Consider the following 17781-nt stretch of genomic DNA (forward strand, 5'->3'; position numbering starts at 1 on the left):
ATCTCAGTTGGTGTGAAAGAGTTTTAAACCCTGCTCCTAAATCTACAGCTTGTTGTTAAGAGTTCAATATTTACTATGGAGTCAGCTTTTTTTCCACTGTTCAACTAGAACCTTAGATCGTACCATTTTTCCTAGGATCGAACAGGAAATACCAGGGGAAAAAAACTGTCCTAGTACGTTATCTCCGCTGGATCTTTGGGCTGAAATGTATACCTAATTGGCCAAGGCTAGTTCAAAATAGAATAGAGATGCAAGCTGGGAGTGTTACATGCTGTAAGAGTAGGCCTAAGAGTAAAAGTAAAACTGACAGAAACTACACTGAACAAAAATATAAAAATACAACATGGAACAATTTCAAAGATTTTACTGAGTTCCTTATATGAACTGTAAATCAGTCAATTGAAATAAATTCATTAGGCCCTAAATCTATGGTTTTCACATGACTGGGAATACAGATATGCATCTGTTGGTCACAGATACCTTTCAAAAAACAAGTAGGGGTGTGGATCAGAAAACCAGTCAGTATCTGGTGTGACCACCATTTACCTCATGCAGTGCGACATCTCCTTCACATAGAGTTAATCAGGCTGCTGTCGATTGTGGCCTGTGGAATGTTGTCCCACTCCTCTTCAGTGGCTGTGTGAAGTTGCTGGATATTGTCGGGAACTAGAACATGCTGTTGTACACTCCAATCCAGAGCATCCTTGGTGAGTATGCAGGCCATGCAAGAACTGGGACATTTTCAACTTCCAGGAATTGTGTACAGATCCTTGCGACATGGGGCCGTGTATTATCATGCTGAAACGAGGTGATGGATGAATGGCAGGACAATGGGCCTCAGGATCTCATCATGGTATCTCTATGTATTCAAATTTACATTGATAAAATGCAATTGTGTTTGTTGTCCATAGCTTACGCCTGCCCATACCATAGTCCCACCGCCACCATGGGGCACTCTGTTCACAACGTTGACATCAGCAAACAACTCGCCCACATGACGCCACGTCTGCCCAGTACAGTTGAAACCGGGATTTATCTGTGAAGAGCACACTTCTCCAGCGTGCCAGTGGCCATCAAAGGTGAACATTTGCCCACTGAAGTCGGTTACAACAGTCGAACTACAATCAGGTCAAGACCCTGGTTGCTGATCTCAAGACTATCCCGCAGGTGAAGAATGTCCTGGGCTGGCGTGGTTACACGTGGCCTGCGGTTCTGAGGCCGGTTGGATGTACTGCCAAATTCTCTAAAGCGGCTTATGGTAAAGAATTGAACATTACATTCTCTGGCAACAGCTCTGGTGGACATTCCTGCAGTCAGCATGCCAATTGCACGCTCCCTCAAAACATCTGTGGCATTGTGTTGTGTGACAAAACTGCACATTTTAGAGTGGCCTTTTATTGTCACCAGCACAAGGTGCACCTGTGCAATTATCATGTTGTTTAATCAGCGTCTTGATATGCCACAACTTTCAGGTGGCTTGATTATCTTGGCAAAGGAGAAATGCTCACTCACAAGGATGTAAACAAATTTGTCCACAAAATTTGAGAGAAATAATATTTTTGTGCATATGAACAATTTCTGGGAGCTTTTATTTCAGCTCATGAAACATGGAATTAACACTTTACATATTGCGTTTATATTTTTGATCAGTATAGTACAAACCCATTAGTCCAGTGAGAATAATCTTACATTAGGCCTATACATACATCATGCAAAGACACACTGTGTCCTAAGAAGTAATTTCCTGAAGCTGCATCTCCATAAGAAATCACACATACCTTGTTGAGTGTTTGAGCTATTATTGCACAGTACTGGAGATTTTCCTGTCTCTTAGCCAGCTAGCCTGACCTGCTCACCTTTAAAAGCAGGGTACATGGGCGCAATGTTGCTGGTGAGTAGTGACTCTGCCTCTGTTCCATTGGCACCCAGATCTGAAACATTAACATGAATTAATCACTTACACACACACACACTAAACACACTAAACACACTAAACACACTAAACACTTCAATTCATTTAAATCATCAACTGGTCTTCAAAAGTTGTATGAGAACTGTCCTGATTTAGTGTTAGAATCTGATGCACCGCTGGCTATATGCATGTACAGTAATATGGAGTAGGTATTTAACAAAAGGTTTTGGGGTGTAACCTCCCATGTACTCACTGGGTGGATGCAACAAGCCGTAGGACAGCGCAGGGTTGTCCTTGTATCTGACACAGTTCTGGCTGAAGAGCGGCGCCACACGGACGTCTGCACGGACACAGGCCTCCGCTACTGGACTCAGTGGCTGAACATTGTTCTGATAAGAGAGACGGGGACGAGAGAGATGATTCCAGTTCTTGAGCTCTTGTATTAGTTCTGTGAACCTGGTTTCATTCCTTATTGCAGGGTTGACTCAATATATACATTACGATAGTGCTTTTCCCGTTAACTTCTACTCAGATAAAATAAAACCATGAATCATCTACTTTCCTTCCTCTTAATAGCTTTTAGATAGAAAGTAATGGAAGAAAATGAGGATGTTGAGATAGAACGAAAGCCAGGGATAGATATACTGTAGAGAGACATCCTGATTTACATTGAGGTTTTCACCACATAATAACAAACACAAGAAGCTGTGAAAGCCAGCACGAGTTAGGAAGATCTACAGCCAGCTAGCAGGGCCTGGGCAGCAGCTCAGCTCTCAGCACTTCACACATCTTTACAACTTATTTCATATCCTAGCCAAAAGCACTAACTAGAGAAACACTAACTAGAAAAGCAACCAGAGAAACCCTAACCAGTTAGTTTTTTTATTGAACCTTTATTTAACCAGAGGAACCCTAACCAGAGGAACCCTAACAAGAGGAACCCTAACCAGAGGAACCCTAACCAGAGAAACACTAACCCTAACCAGAGGAACCCTAACCAGAGGAACCCTAACCAGAGGAACCCTAACCAGAGAAACACTAACCAGAGGAACCCTAACCAGAGGAACCCTAACCAGAGGAACACTAACCCTAACCAGAGGAACCCTAACCAGAGGAACCCTAACCAGAGAAACACTAACCCTAACCAGAGGAACCCTAACCAGAGGAACCCTAACCAGAGGAACCCTAACCAGATGAACCCTAACCAGATGAACCCTAACCAGATGAACCCTAACCAGAGAAACCCTAACCAGAGAAACACTAACCAGAGAAACACTAACCAGAGGAACCCTAACCAGAGGAACCCTAACCAGAGAAACACTAACCCTAACCAGAGGAACCCTAACCAGAGGAACCCTAACCAGAGGAACCCTAACCAGAGGAACCCTAACCAGAGGAACCCTAACCAGAGGAACCCTAACCAGATGAACCCTAACCAGATGAACCCTAACCAGAGAAACCCTAACCCTAACCAGAGGAACCCTAACCAGAGGAACCCTAACCAGAGGAACCCTAACCAGATGAACCCTAACCAGATGAACCCTAACCAGATGAACCCTAACCAGAGAAACCCTAACCAGAGAAACCCTAACCAGAGAAACCCTAACCAGAGGAACCCTAACCAGAGAAACCCTAACCCTAACCAGAGGAACCCTAACCAGAGGAACCCTAACCAGAGGAACCCTAACCAGAGGAACCCTAACCAGATGAACCCTAACCAGATGAACCCTAACCAGAGAAACCCTAACCAGAGAAACCCTAACCAGAGAAACACTAACCAGAGAAACACTAACCCTAACCAGAGGAACCCTAACCAGAGAAACCCTAACCAGAGAAACCCTAACCAGAGAAACACTAACCAGCAGAAGCCTAACCAGAGAAACCCTAACCAGAGGAAGCCTAACCAGAGAAACCCTAACACTAACCAGCAGAAGCCTAACCAGAGGAAGCCTAACCAGAGGAAGCCTAACCAGAGGAAGCCTAACCAGAGAAACACTAACCAGAGAAACCCTAACCAGAGAAACCCTAACCAGAGGAACCCTAACCAGAGAAACCCTAACCAGAGAAACACTAACACTAACCAGAGAAACCCTAACACTAACCAGAGAAACCCTTACCAGAGAAACACTAACACTAACCAGAGAAACCCTAACCAGAGAAACACTAACACTAACCAGAGAAACCCTAACCAGAGAAACACTAACCGGAGAAACACTAACCGGAAAAACACTAACCGGAGAAACACTAACCAGAGAAACACTAACCAGAGAAACACTAACCAGAGAAACACTAACCAGAGAAACACTAACCAGAGAAACACTAAGACTAACCAGAGAAACACTAAGACTAACCAGAGAAACACTAACACTAACCAGAGAAACACTAACCAGAGAAACACTAACCAGAGAAACACTAACCAGAGAAACACTAACCAGAGAAACACTAACCAGAGAAACACTAACCAGAGAAACCCTAACCAGAGGAACACTAACACTAACCAGAGAAACCCTAACCAGAGGAACCCTAACCAGAGGAACCCTAACCAGAGAAACACTAACACTAACCAGAGAAACCCTAACCAGAGAAACACTAACACTAACCAGAGAAACCCTAACCAGAGAAACACTAACACTAACCAGAGAAACCCTAACCGGAGAAACACTAACCGGAGAAACACTAACCAGAGAAACACTAACCCTAACCAGAGAAACCCTAACCCTAACCAGAGAAACCCTAACCAGAGAAACCCTAACCGGAGGAACCCTAACCGGAGGAACCCTAACCGGAGGAACCCTAACCGGAGGAACCCTAACCGGAGGAACCCTAACGGAGAAACACTAACCGGAGAAACACTAACCGGAGAAACACTAACCAGAGGAACCCTAACCAGAGGAACCCTAACCAGAGAAACCCTAACCAGAGAAACACTAACCAGAGGAACCCTAACCAGAGGAACCCTAACCAGAGAAACACTAACCAGAGAAACCCTAACCAGAGAAACCCTAACCAGAGAAACACTAACCAGAGAAACACTAACCAGAGAAACCCTAACACTAACTAGAGAAACACTAACACTAACCAGAGAAACACTAACACTAACCAGAGAAACACTAACACTAACCAGAGAAACACTAACACTAACCAGAGAAACACTAACACTAACCAGAGAAACACTAACACTAACCAGAGAAACACTAACACTAACCAGAGAAACACTAACACTAACCAGAGAAACACTAACACTAACCAGAGAAACACTAACACTAACCAGAGAAACACTAACACTAACCAGAGAAACACTAACACTAACCAGAGAAACACTAACACTAACCAGAGAAACACTAACACTAACCAGAGAAACACTAACACTAACCAGAGAAACACTAACACTAACCAGAGAAACACTAACACTAACCAGAGAAACACTAACACTAACCAGAGAAACACTAACACTAACCAGAGAAACACTAACACTAACCAGAGAAACACTAACACTAACCAGAGAAACACTAACACTAACCAGAGAAACACTAACACTAACCAGAGAAACATAATACAACAGTGCATCTCCAACACGACATAGTGTAATGGAGGTGGTTTAGAACCACGCTCGCGTGAGGGGTAACATTTCCTAAGATTCTGAAGACTTGCGTTAACTCCCCCAAGCAAATGCCTTGGCTTTAGCTAAGCAGACTAACACATACCTAGGTATGTACCCTGGTCGTTCACACAAGCACAAAAAGACTCACCAGTGGTTTAATTGTGTAGGCGACCCATAAGGGCATGAGAGTATCTTTGCTGTAACCGTTGATGTAGTCGGCGTGGTGCAGGACACAGTACTCTGAATTCTCCTGGAGAACTCGAGGGATTCCATATGGTAGGTGAAGAGCCTTGGTTCTGGAATCTGAGGGAGGGGAGGGTGAAAAAAACAATCATTGACAAAATAGAGCCATGATTAAGCTAACTGGAGTGTCTGGCAAAGCTTTTACTACTAAGCCATTACAAAAGAGACCCCATGAAGTGTGTACTCACTGGAATTGTCTTTGATGAGTTGCCTGTTCATAGTCTTCTCCTGAAACATATTTTCAGCATGTTAGTGTGTCTGTCAACATCTCTCCCTCTAATGAGTGCTTCTGGGTTATCAATCATAAAGTGAGGATAAATATTAGTTTTCAATGAAGCACCTTTCAAACTTTGAGGATTTAGAGTGTCATGGACAGGACATCCCCTCTGTCTACCCCTCCCTCCCAGTCCTGCTCTCTGGGGGTGGATGTGCGAGTTTGAGGATACACCCCCCCCCTCCCTGATTGTACCCCCTGGTCATACCGCTTCTTTGGTGCGGGTGCTGCAGCTGCAGCCCAGGTCGTCAGAGGAGGCAGGGCCACTGGCCTTACAGGTGGAGTCAGAGGAGAGCTCAGCTGGGTATACGGGGCGGTGGGGAGGGTTCTTCAGGAGGTGGTTCAGACTCCCATGGGTCCCGTTGTTAGGAGCGGGGGGAACGTCCAACAAATCTGACAGGCAAAGAGAGAGGGTGATAGATAGAAAGAGAGACGGGAGGGGGGGGGGGGGGGGTGAGAAATAAAGTGATAGTAGAGTTGAAAAGGTATTTTCTTTAACTGACTAGATTTGATCTAATGGGCTAACTGTACAGAATAGCTGTGTGACTATGGACTTTGTTTCCAGCGGTGGTGCTGTGGCCTTCACAACTGGAACATCCTCTTTGAAATGTATCACAATGTTGAGAAATATTCTCGGGAGTTCTGTATAGAAGTGGTTGAAATGATGCTACAATGAATGTAAAGCCAGTTTGGCCTGCTGAAATAGTTTCACTTTAGAGAAGTAATACTTAGCCTGGGTACCAGTCTGTTTAGATATCATTCCACTCCTTTGGCATGACATTTACATTTACGTCATTTAGCAGACGCTCTTATCCAGAGCGACTTACAAATTGGTGCATTCACCTTACGATATCCAGTGGAACAACCACTTTACAATAGTACATCTATTGCCAACTATTGCCAACTCCATCAGGAGTTGGCAAGAGAGCAGAAACAGACTGGCACCCAGGCTAACCCTTTCTATTTATGCAACAGGACATTGTCCCCATGTTAAAGGGTCCATTGACTAACAGGCTTACCACACAGGAGGTTGTAGACTTCAATGTTTTCAAAAGGTGCAACTTGGGTCTTGTATTTCAGCCCTGGTCCATAACTGATAAAAATGGCCTGAAAAATACAAAAACAAACTTCATTCACTTTCACTAGAATAACTGACACATGAATAGATAGAGACATGCTATTCATGACAGTGGAGTAGACATGTTAGATATGGAGAGAAGAACAAAGTAACCACAATTTCACCATCTCATTTAGTTCGAATTTCCCTCCACCTACGAAGGAGTCAAAAGCACAAATAGACCATGTGTAAACATCAGAATAGCTAAAAGTAAACCGTGTGGGAGTTTAAGTACTTAAACGACCTTCCAAAAAGGTGGGTTGAAAAGCAATTAACATTTTGCAATAATCATAAGATAAGCCTTAAAGTGGCAATCAGCAGTAGAAACAATAACAAGGGGACTCCCAGCCCTTGTTTAAGTAAAAAGCTGAGAGATGGGGCTGGAGAAATCTACCACTCTCAAATTCAGAGCTATTGATGCAAGGACTAACCATCCATGAAATCAAAATGATAGTTTTAACCATGTTGCGGCTGTATAGTGTTTGGTTACATTTACGTTTTTTTTTTACAAACATTTAAGAAAAACAAACTTATATTTTGGGTTCTGATGGAGTATGACAGTTAATGAGGCATTCATAACTTGTATTCTTCATGAGTCAATGGGCACATAATTCATGTATAAGTCCAAAAATGTATGTAGTAACTGCTGATTGCCCCTTTAAAACGCGGGTGGCTACTAAAGTAAATAGATGATGTCGCTACTTGCTAGCTATGTCTGTTTTTCTTCCGCTCTGCAGCAAGACACACAGAAGATATTTTCAGCAGACTTTCATTTGACTTATGCACCTGTTTTATTTAGGGTAGCGAGTAAAGTCCCAGCGATAATTATACCAACACATTCCAGGTGTGACCACATCTAGAAAGATACACAGACCTATTATAAACATAAAGACTAACAGGGAGACGCCAGGGAGACGTCTAGTAAACATAGCCATGATAGAACACAACACAAATGGGAACAAAGCATACTGTTATAGGGGATGGTATTTCAGCAGGCTTATTTTGGGAGTGATTTTCTAAGGCCGGAAACATACACAGACCGATCATAAAGACTAACATGGAGATGGGGAGAAATCTAGTAAAACATAGTAAACATAGTAAAAATAGTAAAAATGTACATGGGAAAACAACAACTCCGAATGGGAGGACATTGTACTGTAAAAGGTAATGGTATTGCAGTGGGTTTACTTTGGGAAAGACTTGACTCTCTCAGAGTACACAGCTTGATTTAACCTAAAGAATGTCAGGCATGATTTAACGAACTGGGGCTCCTCTGTAGTGGCCTGCTCCCAGATCTGTTTGGGACATTTGGCCTGAGAATGGCCATACAGGTTTTGGATCTTAATTTGAGCCAGTTTGCTACAGCAGGAAAATAATCCTGCAGCTACAGGAAATGTGGATTATAATGGACTTTTTTGTAGGGGTTGATACATTTTTCGGCAAATCAAGTCTGAAATTTGAAAGTGAAAATTACAAATGTTAGAAGCCTTTTAAAAACTCAAATACACTACAAGTTTGCTTTTCCTGCCACCCAGGACCTATATACTAGGTGGTGTCACCTAGTAAGATCCAAAAAAATGGTCAAAGACTCCAGTCACCCAAGTCATAGACTGTTCTCTCTGCTATCGCACGGCAAGCGGTACCGGAGCGCCAAGTCTAGGACCTTAACAGCTTCTACCCCCAAGCCATAAGACTGCTGAACAATTAATCAAAAGGCCACCTGACCTATTTACATTGACACCCACACCCACTTTGTTTTTACAATGCTGCTACTCACTGTTTATTATCTATGCGTGGTCACTTTACCTCTACCTACATGTACAAATTACCTCGACTAACCTGTACCCCCGCACATTGACTCGTTATTGTTATGTAATTTTCTTCTTACTTTTGATTCGATAGTTTTTCTTAAGAAAATATTTACTATATAATATAAACTCTATTTCTTGAACTGCATTGTTGGTTAAGGGCTTGTAAGTAAGCATTTCACGGTATGGTCTACCTACACCTGTTGTAGTTGGCGCATGTGACAAATCAGCATCAAAAGGGTGATCAAATTAAGATCCTATATCTGTAAGAGATGGCACAATCAGATCTGGGACTCAGGCTACCTCTCTGTAGTGCTTTCATCATAGAACTTCATCACATCAAAATAAAAACAAGCGAGTTGTGTTGTTTAGCTAATCTCCATGTGATTCAAGTGTAATGTAGCTATTAGCATTAGCTGTTTTTTAGTTAGAGACTATGTTTGGATGGGTTTCCCTGGGTGTGTACATAACCACGTGTCCATACTGTAATATCACAGAGTATCAACGGAAGTACAGCATCATCCCTCTCACCCTTCCCTGACCTGCATGTTTTTGAAGACGTTATCCGAGCCGTGGAATCCACCAGTGCAGTACTTGACTTCCTTAGGTTGTCTGTGGACGAACAGAGATGAAAAAACATTATTCCATTCCTAGAAAGGACATCACACCTCCAACAGAACACAGAGGGCGTTATTTAATGGAAGTCTCTCCAAAATAATCCAGGTCGAATCAGGAATTCCTCAGGGCAGGTGTCTAGGCCCCTTACTTTTTTCAATCTTTACTAATGACATGACACTGAGTTATCTGTATTTTATATATATTTATACAACTAAAATTGAGGGGTTATCAATTGGACAGCTGTATAAACCAGCCCAACTAAACAATAGCTCACATCCTCAACTGTGGCAACCATAACAACAAGGAACAGCTTTCAGCACCCATTAAAGACATCTGTAAAAAACATGCCCAAACATGGGCAAAACAAAATGTCTGTTGGTATGTTAATAGGCTTTCTGTTAACCGGCGACCAACTATCACTTTTCATGTGTGGCAGCTGTTGAGAATTTCAGCGGTCAAGTTAGGGCTAGTGAGTCGTCTTGTCGAATAACAATTTACTTTTGAATCATTTAGCAGACACTCTTATCCAGAGCGACCCACAGTAGTGAGTGCATACAGTTTTGTACTTTTCCGTATAAATATAAAGTGGGATGACCTTTTGCAAGTACCTGTAACTGCTTTCAAAGTGCATGTAGGGAGAAATGCATATAGGGACAAGTGCATGTAGGCACAACGTTTAAAGTGAATGTCAATGGACAATGTGTAGTTCTAACCGGTGCGGATTTAGTTTTGCCTGGAACTCATGACTTGAAAAAGGAGTGAACCGTGATGAGTTGGCTAACTTAAGTAACTAATAAATATTTAAAATGGTACTTTTTACTTAGGTTATTCCACAACAGATACTTTGGCTTAATGCCAGAGTAAAGCTAAGAATGCAGCTTAGGTTATGTGATAAAACAAATTGTTGCGTTTTCAAAGAAATTGCATTTAGGGTTATGGTTCATACTGTATACGGTTCCTACAGATGTCATATCTTAATTTGATCGGTTGTCGCAGAGAATGAGCCTTGTGATTTACATACCTTCATTGAAAACCCATAATTATCTTTCTCTCAGTAGATCTAACACCTAAACTATAGCCTATCAAAGCTAATTTCCCATTTGCACGATTATTTTACTCATGAGATGAAACTGTTCAAATTAAGATCCCACATCTGTATGAATAAAGATGTAAAAACACAAAATGTCAGGGTGGGGGTATTTGGGGGAATCTGTCACTTGAGGGAAAGCAAACAAGAGAGTTGTGTTATGACATACAGAGCTGCTTGCCAGCCAGGCTTCATGTAGAGATGGGCCTTCTCAATGCGCATGTTGTTAGCAAAGTGCATCCGTTTGGGGAGGTGCTCTTTGAGGTAGGGCCTCATGGGCTGGTCAGGGCTCCTGCACTTCAAAACACACAGCAAGAGAAGAGCAGAGAGTCAATGAAGGGACAGAGGGAGAGGCCTGTTTGACATGAGCTAAGGCAAGCAAATCATTTTTCAATTAATCTTATTAACACAGAAGTCAACTGGGCACAAATACTTCACATACCGACAGATTCTTCACCAGGCCTTCATAGTCGACTGGGGGAATAAAAACAGACATGGTTGGTAACTCAAGGGTCATGACCTTCCCCTTCCCAAATCACTCTTGACCCCTTCGCCCCAACCGCTTTACCCCTTCCCCTTTGCCCCTTCCCCTTGGCCCCAACCGCTTTACCCTTTCCCCTTGGCCCCAACCGCTTTTCCCCTTCCCCTTGGCCCCTTCCCCTTGGCCCCAACCGCTTTACCCTTTCCCCTTGGTCCCTTCCCCTTGGCCCCAACCGCTTTACCCTTTCCCCTTGGTCCCTTCCCCTTGGCCCCAACCGCTTTACCCCTTCCCCTTTGCCCCTTCCCCTTGGCCCCAACCGCTTTACCCTTTCCCCTTGGCCCCAACCGCTTTTCCCCTTCCCCTTGGTCCCTTCCCCTTGGCCCCAACCGCTTTACCCTTTCCCCTTGGTCCCTTCCCCTTGGCCCATACCGCTTTGCCCCTTCCCCTTGGTCCCTTTCCCCTTGGCCCATACCGCTTTGCCCCTTCCCCTTGGCCCCAACCCCTTTCCCTTGGCCCCAACCGCTTTACCCTTTCCCCTTGGCCCCAACCGCTTTTCCCCTTCCCCTTGGTCCCTTCCCCTTGGCCCCAACCGCTTTACCCTTTCCCCTTGGCCCCAACCGCTTTTCCCCTTCCCGTTGGCCCCTTCCCCTTTGCCCCTTCCCCTTTGTCCCAACCGCTTTGCCCCTTCCGCTTTGCCCCTTCCGCTTGGCCCCAACCGCTTTGCCACTTCCCCTTGGCCCCAACCGCTTTGCCCCTTCCCCTTTGTTCCAAACGCTTTACCCCTTCCCCTTGGCCCCAACCACTTTGCCCCTTCCCCTTGGCCCCAACCGCTTTGCCCCTTCCCCTTTGCCCCTTTCCCTTGTCTCCAACCGCGTTACCCCTTCCCCCCAACCACTTTGCCCCTTCCCCTTGGCCCCTTCCCCTTGGCCCCAACCCCTTTGCCCCTTCCCCTTGGCCCCAACCGCTTTGCCCCTTCCCCTTTGCCCCTTTCCCTTGTCTCCAACCGCGTTACCCCTTCCCCCCAACCACTTTGCCCCTTCCCATTGGCCCCTTCCCCTTTGCCCCTTCCCCTTTGTCCCAACCGCTTTGCCCCTTCCCCTTTGCCCCTTTCCCTTGTCTCCAACCGCGTTACCCCTTCCCCCCAACCACTTTGCCCCTTCCCATTGGCCCCTTCCCCTTTGCCCCTTCCCCTTTGTCCCAACCGCTTTTCCCCTTCCGCTTTGCCCCTTCCCCTTGGCCCCAACCACTTTACCCCTTCCCCTTCCCCTTGGCCCCTTCCCCTTGGCCCCAACCGCTTACCCCTTCCCATTTTCCCCTTCCCTATGGCCCCAACCGCTTTGCCCCAACCGCTTTGCCCCAACCGCTTTGCCCCAACCGCTTTGCCCCAACCCCTTGGCCCCAACCCCTTGGCCCCAACCCCTTGGCCCCTTCCCCTTATGTTTGCAGATCTTGATGGTCTGCATAGGTACAGTGCGATAAAGATTAAAATCACTTTAGCCAATTGTACACATAGTCCAACCGAATACCTTAACCCAACCCCTCCGAAAGACACACATACACACAGGTTTATGGAGATGTGCGGGGGACTGCCACACCCGGGACGCCCGGGGAGCTGTTGTTGTGGGGGGTTAAGCGCCTTGCTCAATGGCAGGCAATGGCATCTAGGATTTGATAGCAGCAATCCTTCAGTTGCCAGCTCACTCTAACCGCTAGGCTACCTGCTGCCCCAGTGAAGTGGTGAAGCTTCTACCTTAATTAATGTTTACACATGACTAAATCTGACAAAAATCTAAGGGTAAGGACCAAGAGGAAGGGAGGGAATTGGGACCAGCTGTAACACTGGATGGTATTGCAACGTAAGGCCAGGAAGAGGGAGGAAAACAGCTGGAAGTGACACGTTGTCATCATTAACAGTTACTCACAGGAGAAGAAGTCTTCCGGGAGGTTCTTGGGTCGGATTCGCGCGGCAGGGCCTTGGATGACAGTGAAGTCGTCAATGTTGTCCTGGTACGAGCTTACAAAGGCAGCCTTTTTGCAGGAAGCTTCCTCCATTCCTGCAATTACAGTAAACACACACACACACACACACACACACACACACACACACACACACACACACACACACACACACACACACACACACACACACACACACACACACACGGTCACCATTTAAAAAAGAATTGCCATTGTTTGTATTGTTGTTCCTGGCAACTGGGCAGTCAGAGCAATAGGAGAAGTTAGAGCAGAGAAATGGAGGATGAGAAAAGACAGTATAAGACTTCAACAGCACCATAATTAGGCAGTCTAATCTGTACCAGATTTCTGAGAAAATCTTTTTTTTTTTTACTGAACAAACTGTTAACTTGAAATTATAAACAGATTATTGTTAGTAGGATTACATCCTCCATTTCCCAATCAATCATTCTCAACGGCAAATGTGAAATCAATCACAATCCCATTGACAAAAAATAACCCAAAAGAACAATGCAATGATTGGTATAGGCTAAATAAAAAACGATTCCCATATGATATTTGTTATATTAAAAACCTGACATCAAAATTACAACCCTGCGACGTGGAGCTTATTACAAGGCCAGTTGAGCAGCCATCGGTCGGTGCCACCAAATTCATTTCATTTCGTTAATCCTTTACATGCATAATGACATAATTACAAGACTAGACATATGTCAAATGCTATGCAGATGTTGCGCATCTCTTCTTTACAGACCTCTCCTCTGTAAACCTCCCTGGCTCCCTCATGCTCGTTTTGATAAATCACTCACAGCTGTTTCAGCATTCACTCTGACCTTGTTTTACAAAAGTTTTCGCTCTGCCATGTGATTCCCCCACAACAGGTGCAAGGACAGCGTTCCTAATGGAACCGTATTTCTTATATAGCGCACTACTTCTGAACCAGCCTTATGGGACCTGGTCAAAAGTATTGAACTAAATAGGGAATAGGGAGCCATTTAGGACTCATCCATTGTCTCAGCCAAAACAAACAGTACGTGTGGCTGACAGTAAGCATTCAAATTCCCCCACAATGGAGGACCCCAGAGTACAGGCCAGAGGCTGGAAGACAAACTATAACATTTAAACAAAACAATATGTTGTGGTAATATACATTATGGCTACATTGTTAAGTTTTATTTCTGAATTGCTACTTGTACAATAAAATCTGTAGATAACAACTTAATGATTGAGTTTGATAGTGTTATAAGGCAGGAGCTATGCAGCCATTATACAACAGCTAAGGGACGTTAGCCAGGAGCTATGCAGCCGTTATACAACAGCTAAGGGACGTTAGCCAGGAGCTATGCAGCCGTTATACAACAGCTAAGGGACGTTAGCCAGGAGCTATGCAGCCGTTATGCAACAGCTAAGGGACGTTAGCCAGGAGCTATGCAGCCGTTATACAACAGCTAAGGGACGTTAGGCAGGAGCTATGCAGCCGTTATACAACAGCTAAGGGACATTAGCCAGGAGCTATGCTGCCGTTAAACAACAGCTAAGGGACGTTAGCCAGGAGCTATGCAGCCGTTATACAACAGCTAAGGGACGTTAGGCAGGAGCTATGCAGCCGTTATACAACAGCTAAGGGACGTTAGGCAGGAGCTATGCAGCCGTTATACAACAGCTAAGGGACGTTAGCCAGGAGCTATGCAGCCATTATACAACAGCTAAGGGACGTTAGGCAGGAGCTATGCAGCCGTTATACAACAGCTAAGGGACGTTAGGCAGGAGCTATGCAGCCGTAATACAACAGCTAAGGGACGTTAGGCAGGAGCTATGCAGCCGTTATACAACAGCTAAGGGACGTTAGGCAGGAGCTATGCAGCCGTAATACAACGTTAGCCAGGAGCTATGCAGCCGTTAAACAACAGCTAAGGGACATTAGCCAGGAGCTATGCAGCCGTTATACAACGTTAGCCAGGACCTATGCAGCCGTTATACAACAGCTAAGGGACGTTAGGCAGGAGCTATGCAGCCATTATACAACAGCTAAGGGACGTTAGCCATCATTTAGCTGCCAGATACTGACTCGATATGAGCTCTTTTTTTTTGATGAGTCACTAATATTTAGGGATGTAGGAAAATCAGCTACTTCCTCTTTTAAATTTTCATCCCTTTTCCCCCCTAGACCAACTCCTCTTTCATGTTGAGTAGTAGTGGATGCTCACTATCACATCACCGTATGATTTACAGCAGACCCATAAAGTAAACCACTTGTCTTTTTTCATTTGCCAAAAAACACTAAATGGGTTACCGCCGCCTCCCCTGCTTTCACATTGACTTTCTTAGTGCTTATCTCTGAGAAACATTGTTTCTCTTGTACTGTACATTTCCCCTCGAGGCCCTTTGCTCCAGTAGGAGCTAAAACAACAAGTCACTTTCCAATCTACTGTTTCATCTGAATGCTGTGTAGAAAACAAGGCTACTGATTCCACTGTTGATCGCAGAGACCACTGTGTGTACAGGACAATCCGGCTGTGTGTTGTGGTAACATGCTGCTCACCGTGGTCAGACAGAAGCACCAGGTTGACACATCGGTGAAGGTTCTTCTGTTTTAGACCGTCCATTAGAAGTCCTAACAACCTGTCCACATTCAGCAGGGCCTCAATCACCTGCAAATACAGTATATAGTCATTCATAACACCACATGTTATACAAGGCCCAGGAGTTCTGCCTGACTACTTTGTGGCCTTTGCTGGGCCTGGTTTGATTGGTTATAAATGACCTCCCACCTGATTGGTGGGTTGAATGAATAGAGATGGATCTGACCTGGCTGCTCATTGGTCCGTATCGGTGGCCGGCAGAGTCTGGTTCCTCCATGTACAGAGTGTACAAATCTGGCCTACATGAAAACAAAACGAAAGGACTCTGATTACATAGTGAGGTCCGATCAAATGAAAGAGATGTACGTAAGTGTTTGGTCTGTCCTTCAAAATGATGCTCATTTAATGGTTATTTATTTATTTTTTATTTCACCTTTATTTAACCAGGTAGGCAAGTTGAGAACAAGTTCTCATTTACAATTGCGACCTGGCCAAGATAAAGCAAAGCAGTTCGACAACATACAACAACACAGAGTTACACATGGAGTAAAACAAACATACATTCAATAATATAGTAGAAAAATAAGTCTATATACAAAGTGAGCAAATGAGGTGAGATAAGGGAGGTAAAGGCAAAAAAGGCCATGGTGGCGAAGTAAATACAATATAGCAAGTAAAACACTGGAATAGTAGATTTGCAGTGGAAGAAAGTGCAAAGTAGAAATAGAAATAATGGGGTGCAAAGGAGCTAAATAAATAAATAAATAAATACATACAGTAGGGGAAGAGGTAGTTGTTTGGGCTAAATTATAGATGGGCTATGTACAGGTGCAGTAATCTGTGAGCTGCTCTGACAGCTGGTGCTTAAAGCTAGTGAGGGAGATAAGTGTTTCCAGTTTTAGAGATTTTTGGAGTTTGTTCCAGTCATTGGCAGCAGAGAACTGGAAGGAGAGGCGGCCGAAGGAGGAATTGGCTTTGGGGGTGACCAGAGAGATATACCTGCTGGAGCGCATGCTACAGGTGGGTGCTGCTATGGTGACCAGCGAGCTGAGATAAGGGGGAACTTTACCTAGCAGGGTCTTGTAGATGACCTGGAGCCAGTGGGTTTGGCAATGAGTATGAAGCGAGGGCCAGCCAGCGAGACCGTACAGGTCGCAGTGGTGGGTAGTATATGGAGTAGGGTGTTGGAGGCTATTTTGTAAATGACATCGCCGAAGTCGAGGATCGGTAGGATGGTCAGTTTTACGAGGGTATGTTTGGCAGCATGAGTGAAAGATGCTTTGTTGCGAAATAGGAAGCCAATTCTAGATTTAACTTTGGATTGGAGATGTTTGATGTGAGTCTGGAAGGAGAGTTTACAGTCTAACCAGACACCTAGGTATTTGTAGTTGTCCACATATTCTAAGACAGAACCGTCCAGAGTAGTGATGCTGGACGGGCGGGCAGGTGCAGGCAGCGATCGGTTGAAGAGCATGCATTTAGTTTTACTTGTATTTAAGAGCAGTTGGAGGCCACGGAAGGAGAGTTGTATGGCATTGAAGCTCATCTGGAGGGTAGTTAACACAGTGTCCAAAGAAGGGCCAGAAGTATACAGAATGGTGTCGTCTGCGTAGAGGTGGATCAGAGACTCACCAGCAGCTAGAGCAACATCATTGATACATACAGAGAAAAGAGTCAGCCCGAGAATTGAACCCTGTGTCACCGCCATAGAGACTGCCAGAGGCCCGGACAACAGGTCCTCCGATTTGACACACTGAACTCTATCAGAGAAGTAGTTGGTGAACCAGGTGAGGCAATCATTTGAGAAACCAAGGCTATTGAGTCTGCCGAAGAGAATGTGGTGATCGACAGAGTCGAAAGCCTTGGCCAGGTCAATGAAGACGGCTGCACAGTATTGGCGGTTAAGATATTGTTTCGGACCTTGAGCGTGGCTGAGGTGCACCCATTACCAGCTCTGAAACCAGATTGCATAGTGGAGAAGGTGCGGTGGGATTCGAAATGGTCGGTAATCTGTTTGTTGACTTGGCTTTCGAAGACCTTAGAACGGCAGGGTAGGATAGATATAGGTCTGTAGCAGTTTA

At 44.8% G+C, this 17781-nt stretch overlaps 1 protein-coding gene across 2 annotated transcripts in view; it reads right to left on the reverse strand.

Moving 5' to 3' along the window:
- The window catches only part of enpp1 (ectonucleotide pyrophosphatase/phosphodiesterase 1), a 58389-nt gene that overhangs the window by 3497 nt on the left and 37111 nt on the right, over nt 1–17781 (reverse strand). For both annotated transcript variants that reach the window (XM_014143992.3, XM_045695607.2), the window contains exons 9-20: nt 15927–15999; nt 15661–15769; nt 13064–13195; nt 11103–11134; nt 10830–10957; nt 9498–9567; nt 7050–7137; nt 6239–6423; nt 5945–5984; nt 5662–5816; nt 2166–2301; nt 1857–1931 (exon numbers count right to left, since the gene is read on the reverse strand). In XM_014143992.3, coding sequence (XP_013999467.3) covers nt 1857–1931; nt 2166–2301; nt 5662–5816; nt 5945–5984; nt 6239–6423; nt 7050–7137; nt 9498–9567; nt 10830–10957; nt 11103–11134; nt 13064–13195; nt 15661–15769; nt 15927–15999 — 1223 coding nt within the window. The remainder of the gene's footprint in view (nt 1–1856; nt 1932–2165; nt 2302–5661; nt 5817–5944; nt 5985–6238; nt 6424–7049; nt 7138–9497; nt 9568–10829; nt 10958–11102; nt 11135–13063; nt 13196–15660; nt 15770–15926; nt 16000–17781) is intronic.

The sequence above is a fragment of the Salmo salar genome, chromosome 15, assembly GCF_965601325.2.
Source record: "Salmo salar chromosome 15, fSalSal1, whole genome shotgun sequence".
In the NCBI taxonomy this organism is placed as follows: Eukaryota; Metazoa; Chordata; class Actinopteri; order Salmoniformes; family Salmonidae; genus Salmo; species Salmo salar.